The sequence below is a fragment of the Cyprinodon variegatus genome, unplaced genomic scaffold (assembly GCF_000732505.1).
Source record: "Cyprinodon variegatus isolate N-32 unplaced genomic scaffold, C_variegatus-1.0 Scaffold327, whole genome shotgun sequence".
Classification (NCBI taxonomy): domain Eukaryota; kingdom Metazoa; phylum Chordata; class Actinopteri; order Cyprinodontiformes; family Cyprinodontidae; genus Cyprinodon; species Cyprinodon variegatus.
This window is the reverse complement of record NW_015150780.1, coordinates 733164-743481: the sequence shown is the minus strand read 5'-3', so window position 1 is coordinate 743481 and position 10318 is coordinate 733164. Positions and strand designations below refer to the sequence as shown.

The 10318-nt window shown below is 37.7% G+C and overlaps 1 protein-coding gene across 2 annotated transcripts; it reads right to left on the bottom strand.

Annotated features, from left to right (window-relative positions):
* Nucleotides 1-1280: 1280 nt before the first annotated feature.
* Nucleotides 1281-9608, bottom strand: luc7l3 (LUC7-like 3 pre-mRNA splicing factor). 2 transcript variants are annotated; one of them, XM_015384956.1, is made up of 11 exons: nucleotides 9382-9608; nucleotides 8362-8428; nucleotides 8226-8265; nucleotides 8000-8144; nucleotides 7814-7888; nucleotides 6156-6260; nucleotides 5795-5956; nucleotides 5313-5668; nucleotides 4756-4982; nucleotides 3303-3505; nucleotides 1281-1855 (listed from the first exon to the last, which is right to left on the bottom strand). In XM_015384956.1, the coding sequence occupies exons 1-10, from the start codon at nucleotides 9478-9480 to the stop codon at nucleotides 3336-3338; spliced, it is 1446 nt and encodes a 481-aa protein (XP_015240442.1). In that variant the 5' UTR covers nucleotides 9481-9608; the 3' UTR covers nucleotides 1281-1855; nucleotides 3303-3335. The 2 variants fall into 2 exon arrangements, with proteins under 2 accessions (XP_015240442.1, XP_015240441.1); XM_015384955.1 differs by lacking the exon at nucleotides 1281-1855 and having other exon boundaries at nucleotides 2393-3505.
* Nucleotides 9609-10318: the final 710 nt, after the last annotated feature.

Genomic DNA, 10318 nt, shown 5'->3' with positions numbered 1-10318 from the left:
AGTTAAGAAGATGGACCGCCAACCAATGAGCAGAAGTCGACTCTCTAGGACACCACCCCTCCTCATTTGCATAATGAGGCAGAAATGTAAAAAGGGCAGGCAGAAATAAATAGCGGCGAAGAGATAACTAGGGTAAAAAAATACAAAGAATAAAACCGACAAAAATATGACATGCACATAAATACTTAAAAATATAATAAAAAAATAGAGTTGAAGATTATAAAGAACAAAAAAATAAGGTAAATATTACAAAGGCAAATAAAGAAGCTAATTAAAGAGTTTATACATTTATGTCTCACTGTATAATTTATTTTATACTTACATTTGTTTATTGTATTTTTGGTGGCAAGTAGTTGTATGCTTATTTCTGTATTCATTTTTAAATATGGCAGAGTTGGTCCTCCATACACCATAGAGGTAGCTTTCACCAGTGACATTTCTCAAATGAGGTTTCCTCTCGTTCCAGGACTCTATGGTGATTTCAGAGCTTCTCTTATTACCCTGCAGCTGATCATTGGCTCCGTTTTTATTTATTGAAACCATTTCTTATAAGGTATTCCAACAGGCTCATATTGAATCAATGCTGAATCAAGTACAAGGCACTAAAACACCAGTTTTGTAATCAGATAACATATTCAAAAAGAAAAAAAAAGTGCTTTAATAAAGCCACACTTTGATGGACAAAAAAAAAAAAAGACTTAAGTTTTAATGATCTAGAAGAGTGATAAATGAGACAACATAGAATGAAAGCCCTGAATTTTACTAATCCGTAAACATGTGATGTCAAATATCTACAAATAATTTGACCTATGGAAATTCTAAAGGACTACATTCAATGGCAGAAACATATTAGAAACTTCCAAAACCCGAAGGGAAAAAAAAAAAAAAAAAAAAGTGATAAATGATCTGAAAATGATCTGTTAAAGGAGCTAAAATGGGTCTAACCCAACCCCCCTTCAGGACTAGAATAATATACCTCAATTTAGACTTACATTTTGAACCCAAATAACATGAAATGCTGTAGTAACATTAAGGTTCTTCAAATAAGAAAACTGTGGGCAAAAATGACTTCTTGCAGTAGCAGCTCCAAAGATGCCTCTGGCTGGAGAAAGGGAAGTGCTGCGGTCTCATGAAGATCATCCGCAAGGCTTTTTTTTTTTTTTTTCCACCTCCACAACAGAACTAGCCTTCCCTATTTAACCCTATGATAAAAACCTTTATTAATTTTCATTTTAACAAGAAGCTAAAAACATCACAAGACAAAACAAGACTTTTTACTTTTTAATTAATCATGACATGTACATTAAAAGCAAGGCAAAAAAAATAAACAAATCTCAAATTATGAAAAGCTTCAGATCAAAATTAAATCAGTATATTTTACATTTATGGGACAAGAGCATGAAATGTGAGCTCTAAGTGGAGGAGAAAACATAAAACTCCCTGCCAAGGTCCTTACATAATACAAACGCTTTTAATTTAAGCTCTTAAAAAAAAAAAAAAAAAGGCAGGAGAACCTGATTATGAATACAAACCACGAGCACTGATTTTTATTGTATTTTCACTAGATGCCAAGAAACAGGGGATGTGTAAAGATTAACAGAAGGAAAAAAAGCCCAATGAGAACTTTTTTCTAAGTTTCTATCAGATGAACCACAACTGCCTTTATCCAGCCAATTCCAGAGCAACAAAAATGAAATAACCTTCTCTCCTCGTTTGGATATATACATGTTTTGTTTGTTTTTAAACGATCCCTACACATTTGTGGTTCACCTTGTTTTTAAGCAGCGTAGTCAGGTTCAGAGTAAAGATGGGTGCGCTCTTCTGCTTCTTCCTCCACAAGATATTCCAGCTTCCCCTGCAGAGCAAAACGGCCACAACATTCAATGTTAGCAAGGGTCCCACAACATAGCATCGTAGCAAAGACAGCCAGCTATGCAGGCAATACTTTATCTGCTGGTCAAATATAGCCATTTATTAACGGGGGGAAATGTAGATCATTAACCTTAACAGTAAGGAAAACAAAAATGATAATTATACCTATTATAAGCATTCGAGTTCCAATGTATTTGGAAATTCTAAATTCGTTCTCATTCAACTTTAAAATATTTTACCTGCTGTATAACTACAAATTTAGCAGTTTTTCCAAACTAATTAAAAACCTCAATAATATTCCTTTCACCAAAGTGGAAATGTGTCTGACATGTAGCAGAACTGTAGAATAATAATAATATTCTAAACATGTCAGTGACAATTTCAACCAATGGTAAAAGGATATAAAAGCTGCCTATAATCTCAGATAATCCATTCAAATTACAGCTTTTTTCCCCCGACATGGCACCAAATACAGAAGCAAAGCAGACCATTTAAATATACACACAATGGATACATGTTCTAAAGAAGTAACTACTTGTTTTTCAGACAGGCAACAGCATTCAGAAATGGATGTGGGTAGAGAAAGGAGTACCTGGGGTGAGTACCTGCACAGTTTGACAGTCAGAGAGTATCCAAGATTTTTAATTTGCCCTTTTTCTCATGTGGTCTCGCTCACAACACCAACGCTGTGTGAGGTATAGAAGTCAGCTGCAATTCATCCGATAAACCCTACACCTCCAGTTAGTGTCCTTAGTATTCCCCCACCCCCTCCCCAGGTGCTATAAACCCCCTCCCCAAAGAAAAACACAGTGCATGGCATTATCAGGCACAGTAAGCTGGAGAATAAATCCATGAGTTGATCTTCGCCAACACCTTTAGTAAGAAAACTTTGTGTTTACACGTGTTGGGCAAATTCCCAAGATAAAACTTAACATCCCTGGATAGAAAAAAACAGCAATTACTACGTTCTCCTGTTTCAAAGTAAGAAAATAATTTCATAAAAGTAAAAAACATGTATATACAGCTAAAGAAATTTTGGTTCTGTTAATTCTTCCACAGAGTGAAATGAAACATCTGTAAGGATCAAAAACTGATACAAAACGAGGGGTACCTCTGGGCATGTTTGCTCAGGGCTACACTGGTCTTTCCCTCTTGGCTTTGTGTGAATGTTTTCTATTTTCTTCTCATTCATCGGGCCTAGTCCTTCATCTTCAGTGCATACTTACGATGCACTAATCAAAAACAGGATAAAGATATTTGCATACAGTACATTTGACAAAAATCATAGGCATTGAACTGAACATTAACAGGGTGGGAAACGGAGGGACAGAAAGGGAGGGTGAAGGGAGGTGGGAGGGTTGAAGGAAAGGGGACAGAGTGTGAGAGGGTAGGGCGAGAGCCAGGGGGAGTGAAGAGGAGGGCGCACTTACCTGAGCCTGATCTGAGGTCCTATCAGATCAGTTTTAATTGGACTGAGTGTCACCTTCAGATTGGAGGAGCTCTTGCTGGCCGTTAAGCAGAGGGGAGGAGGCGGCAGCCTCGGTCTGCATCGGTTCCGGCTCTGACGAAGCCTTAATGGTGGCTGAATCGCTTTCTTTTTTAGAGCTGCTCTTCTCCTCTGTCGCCTTACGGTCTGACAAAACATTACAGATATTAATGCATTAATCAGTCCAACATCTATTACAAGGGCAAATGGCTCACTTAGAAGAGCTGGTTTCTTGGATACCATGAGAGAGGCCTAATAATCATGAAGCAGACGGACGGGGAAATGGATTCCACTTCATCAGTTTTAAGGATATTAACTTAGTAAAATATGGTATGCATTTATTTTTAGTTCCTATGACCTGATTAGAGTTACAACTGACACAAGGATCAGGAAATAGTCTTGTTACAATGTCTACTTATAGGTTTAAATCAGGATTTGACTAGGCCACTTTAATATCCCCACAGCATCCACTCTGGGTTCCGGAGCAAAACCCTTAACCGTACAATGCTCCCCGGGCGCCACACACTAGCAGCCCACTGCTCCCCAGGGGGAGGATCAAAATTCATAGAGTGAATTTCACCATTGTGGGACAATAAAAGAATTTACATTACATATCCATGTGCTTTGATCTAAACGACACTAATGCACCACCATAAGCCAAAACTTATATCATTATACATTTCCTTATATGAAACAAAGTGATATAATAATGATATTACTACAAAATGAAATGAATAAAAGGCTTAGGGAGCGTGTAAAAACTGAGGACTATCATTTTGCAAAACTCATCTAGTGCAACATTTTAGAAATATCTTCTTTAAAATTAAAATAAAAAAAAAACTATATAAAACCCAGAACATCAGACGGTGACAAATGCATCATTCATCAAGTTTAATGTATATTGAAAATGTGTTTAAAAGTCATATTTAGTATGAAATATTCTCTGGTCCTCATGTACCATGTGTTCATGGTTACACCACACCGCAGGTATGCGGGGGTCTGAGTTTTCAGGTGGATTTTCTCACTAAAAAACATTAAAACTACTCTTTACCTACTGATCACAGCATTCATAACTGTCATTGTTACAGGGGGGGGGAAAAAAAAAAAAAAAAAACGCCCCCCAACGAGCATCAGACCCACTTTTCCATTGCGCAGCCGTGCATCAGAACTAAACTTGTACAAGCAGCAAAAATGAAGAAGCACGAGTGTTTTTGCTACTCTTGCTGTTTGCGGTGTGAGCGTAGCATAAGCTTTTAATAATACTTAAATATTTACAAGGATTTCTTTAGTCTAAAAGGTAAATAAAACAAAGTTCTCAGATTTTACTAAATGTGACAGCTTCAGCAGCATGCTGGACACTGACCAATAAGGAGCTGAGTGAGGAACCAAGCTCTTACCTTTTTCTTTTGGTGACCGTTCTTTGTCTTTCTCCCTCCCTTTGTCTCGGGTTCTTTCTCTATCCTTGTCCCTGTCTCTTTCTCTGTCCCTGCTGCGGGAGCGACTTCGGCTGCGGTGACGGTGAGACTTTCGCTCTGTGCTGCGAGACCTCCTCCTGTCGCGACTTCGGGAGCGACGTTTTCTGTCGGAGCGCTCACGACTGCGCCTCCTCTCTCTGTCGCGGCTCCTGACAAACAAAAAAGTGACAAATCAAAGCAAACATTATAGGAAAGCCTCCTTATAACTTCCTCCCTTTTACACATCAAATAACTGCTCCTTAATGCCATCTAGTGTTATTTGTTTTATCTTTAGAATTGCTGAAAATTCTAATTGCTGTAACTTTAAGTCTGCTGATTGGGATAGAAAAGAAAGATTTGGTGTTTTATTTTAAAAATAATTTCATAATATTTAGTTCCCTGTATTAAGGAAGCACCATTTTACAGATCTGATTATTTTCATTTCCATTCTAGTTGTATTGAAGCTATTAAAAGGGGGAAAAAAAGGTAGCATAGCATACCTGCTGCGCTTGCGTTCCCTATCCCGGTCTCTGCTCCTTGACCTCCGGCGGTCACGGGATCTGCTGCGTTTCTTTTCAGACGCCCGGCTGGAGTGCCGGCTGTTGGAGTGGCTTCGCCTCGCCCTCCTCTCCCGGTCCCGCTCTCGTTCTCTGTCCCGCTCCCTCTCACGCTCCCGCTCTCTGTCTCGTTCTCTCTCCCGCTCACGTTCCTTCTCCTTTTCCCGTTCCTTCTCCTTCTCTTCCTCCTCTTTGCGCTTCTTCTCTCTCTCCTCCCTCTCGCGCTCTCGCTCTTCTCTGTCCCGTTTGAGAGCAGGGCTTTCAACTTGAGGATCCTCAGAGCGGCGACGGAGTTTTTCCTGAGATCCGAAATAAAGGAAAAAAATTAAATAAAAATCCAAGTTGACCAAAGCTCGACATTTAACCGCTTATAAACATCAGAGGTGTGCAATGCTCAGTTAATTCAATATCAACTAATCTGTTACCTTTAGCTCCTCTACGGTAGATTTGATCTTAGCGTAGCCCATATGCTGTTTGCCCATTAAGTGGTCATCCACTCGGGATTGTGCGTCACCCACGATGAGGAAGGCCCCACACACCTCACACACCTCCATCTGCTTCTCCTGAGCAGCAAAACTCTCTATGGTCTAAAGAAAACAAAATATTCAATTCAACTCATCAAAAACTGGATTTTGGTCAACGACCTACAGTATGTGTTAATGTTACATTGATGTATTTGAGCACATTGTAGGACAAACTGCTGTTCGAAAACAAACGGTATTACACAAGCAGTGCCTACTATCTTGAGGCATCAGCAGCCCGATTAGCCTGCGTTACGTGACTCACCGAGGGGGTGGAGCTTAACAGCTCCCTCTCCTCTTTCAGCTGCTCCACAAGCTTCATCATTCCCTGAGCCTCCTCAACACGTCCTTCTGAACCCAGTTCCTCAATCTAAGGACAGATAAGTACATGGCGAAGTTGAGTAGCAGGCAAAGAAGAATTATTAGTAACGCAAGAGTTTTAGATTAAAATTTACCAATTTACATTAATGTTACCAGCTAACTCACATTAGCGCTCAAGTAAAGCATTAGGCTGTAAGGCCAAAATAATGTTATAACCTCTTAAAACCCTCCTAATTTTGGACAACCCTCGCCTATTTTGCATACTAAATAACTGAGGAACTGTAAGCCCAAACTATGTGCGATACATCATTTGAAAGCGAACACCTTCTAGTTTCTGAAATATAAATGAAAATAGTGAGAATACAACACAGCTTAAACTGCATCAGTTCAAACATGACTCAAAGTTGTTTTTTTTCCTATTGAAAATAGGTCTTTTTTAAGAACAGCAATAGAGAATGCTTGAGAATAGACTTGTCTCATTGTGTTTTCAGACCTCTTGGTATTAATTTCAGAGATGTGGGGCTTTAACTTCTAGCTAGATTGTGCCAAATGAGCCAATTGACCCATAGAATAACACTGACCCATTGTCATCGGATTACTGACTGCTGTCTCTGTGTGTCATAATATATATATATATATATATATATATATATAAATAAGAAATTAGATAAAATAAATAATTTTTTTATATAAAAAAAAATACAGATAAAACATTTCATTTGATGAATAACTACACGGTGCATCACTGGTTGACAGACAAGGAGCTTGTGAGACTTCCTTGGCTGTCCCTAAATAAAATCGAGACATACAAAGATGTGGACACTTGTCTTGTAGGTAGGAAGACGATGTTAAAAAAAAAAAACATTGCAGGCTAACATTTCAGGAAGTCAGTCTTATTAGCAAGATGCTAAAAGCATTAGCTATGACCAGCTAACTTTTCTGACGTCAAAAAACAGGATTACTTTTAATCTTATGGACCCTTATGTACCAACGGAGTTGAAAAAATTGAGGATTTAATTTATGATACGACTTCTGGATGCTTTAAAGCCATGTTGTTGTGGCTTCTTTATCATGTTTACATTTTGACATGCTGCTATATCTGTGTTAATTGTGCTCGGTGTATCCATAAAATGAACTTGGTGGTTGAACTGTGGAAACATCAAAGCTTTCTAACAATAGCTAACATGTCTATATTGGTAAAAATGTTACTGTTGGAATTTTTCATGTTTTCTGAGTTGTTAGTTGTAAAAGCTTTAAAAACTGTCGCCGGCAATCAGGGGGATTTTAAGAGGACACATAATTGAAATAAAATAAATGATCAAATGTTTCTGTAAAACTTTATTATAAAATTATACAAAATGTATAAATGCATTGTATCAAAATGTTTCAAACATTATGAAAAAAAGTAACTCCTAATTGAAACCACCGTTTTCAGATTTAGTGATGAAATGAATCTGAATTCATAGATGGAAAGCATCAGATGGGTTTCATTTGTTTATAGTAGTCGGAAGAGTTTTTTTTTCCCCTGGTTTCCCAAACATTATTCTCTGCAACTATATGGACATATAGTTGCATATTTCTGTCAAGAAATGAGTTGCGAACCTGTACAACGAGGTCTTCTATCTTCTCTGTTAGAACTTGAACTTTCTCTTCATTCTTTCCAGATGGACCTGGGCCCTAAAAAATGACACAACACATCAGACATATGGTGCATTTGTTTTCCAATGTTTTTTTTTTTTTTGTTATGAATAGTCCATCTTCCAGAAAAAGGACAATAAATATACAAACCCCCGCATTTTGTTGAGCTTGGGAAAGTGCAAGACGAGCATGTCCTCTTCGAATCCGCCGTTCTACTTCTGCAAGGAGGGACTGTAGATACCGCAGGAAGTCTCGCTCATAGCCTTCCTTCATAAACCGAGAGCTTTTCTCATATCTGTGACAGAGAAGTTCACCGGGGTCAAGACATCCAAAATAAAAACAAAAAATTATTTCTTATACATTTTGGTGAACCTACAGTTTTCTTAGATTTTCATCATGGATTTTTTCACAAGGTCCTGGAACAAAACAGAAATGTGTCATTAAGCCAAAGTTTTAACTAAAGTCATTAGATACAGTACTTAATGAAATATTATTGCTTAACAGGTCCTTACCCAAATCAGAGCGTGTGTTTGTAAAAAGCTCAGCTGGACAAAAGCCGCATAGATAGTATCGACAGACCTAAACGGAAAAACAGAAATATCAGTTTTCCTGAACCTACGACCTTGATCAAAGAAAACAAGAAATATAAAGGATAATATGAGCCTATGTCTACCTCATTAAGACAAAATAGTAAAGAAACAAAAGCATCAGTAGATAGAAGTAATCATTATCTTGAATTTTTGCCATAATTATTTGAACGCTGATAAGGCTACAAGCTGCAACATTGTACAATGGACTTTGTATGAAATACAAAAAAATAATAATATTCCCAAAATATGATACAGTATCGCCATCTTTGATTAAAAAAAATAAGTAAAATATCTAACAAGTTCTTTGTAACCAAAACTGTTGCGATAAAGATATCTTAAAATGCCTGGTACAGGTAAAAAAGTTTTTCCTGGCGGTTTTATTGGTAAAACTTATTATTCAGTAATATAGCAATTGGGCTAAATAACTTAAAACATTACGTGTAATAAAAGACTTAACAGTTTTAGCATCTTTTAGCATTGGTTAAACAATTGATAACTCTTGTATGAAGTTTGATAAAGAAGCAGAGGTTAGAGCAAGTGAACATGTGGGGTAACATTGAAGGCAACACGCATTTTGACACATTAATAATAGATTTTATAACCAAATACCACAAAAGCCCCAATACATTGCACCCAAACAAAGGTTTTAATCGTTTAATTGCCTTTGCTACATTTCATTGTGAGCTACAGGCTAGTTTGCTAGCTTAACTGTTAGCTAATCCAGGTTAATTCTCATTACATGCGCACATAGCGCACCGTGCAACGCTAAGGCCTCTTTATTTTATCTTATTAATCTTTATTAAACCCGAAGCAAAGTTAGATGGTAGTGAAGAGAATGTGACTTCCTAATCTAAGATACCATGGCATAAAATGTCCACTCTCTTTAAAGCATGTTAGCTCCTCACATATCAGAAGCTAACGGTGGCTACCACGCTAACTTACACACTCATCGTCCCATCGCACATTAGACCGCTTCTCATCAGGGGCCAGATTTCTGTCTCGGCCCATTAACTCATCGAGTAACTGGGCTGCAGACAGCATTTTGTTAGAATATAGTTGCCCTCTTTCGGAGTGCCACAACAGCCTGTTAATAACGCAAACTAGTTCTAACCAAAATGGCAGCCGCTAGCAACACCGCCCGCTCTGGCTCCTCTACAAAGAGCTGGGTCTGAACCGGATGCATTCGTTCATTTTTTTTTCCTCTGGGGTGTTTAATTGCGGTTGGCATGCAATTTACAGACGCATTACCGCCACCTACTGGTAATGATTTTTGATCGATTTTCTTCTTCTTCTTCTTTGTTAGATTGGCGGATTGCAAACAACTTAGATGCCGCCACCTACTGTACATGAGTGCGTAGCTCTATGGTTCCACCTACTAAATTCTATTTTTTATTTTTGTGTTATGTAAAAAATAAAAACAATGCTTTCTTAATAACCAAATTTCCTCCTTATCTCCATCTGTCCCTAAAATTCCTTTAATACTCAATTCTCTCCCTTTTTGCATGATTACTTCCCTCATCCTCTCTCTCTCTCTTTCAGTTGCATATTTAATGCAATCCATCAAAACATGATCCACATTTTCTTTTCTTTTACAACCCTCACATATATCATTATTTATCTTCCCTAGTACAAACAAAAACTCATTCAAGTAGGTATGTCCATTTCTTAATCTAGTATAAATTATATCTTCCCTTCTGCTTCTTTCTCCATAATTTTTAACAATTACAGATTTTTTTAACTCTATATAATCTTTTTCCTTTCTCATCTTCATCCCATATTTTTGCCATAATTCTGTTTCTTTATTTTTGATTATTGATCTACCTTTCCCTTCCCCATCCATTTTCTGTCACGCTTAATCACAGTTGGGGTCGCAAGGGGT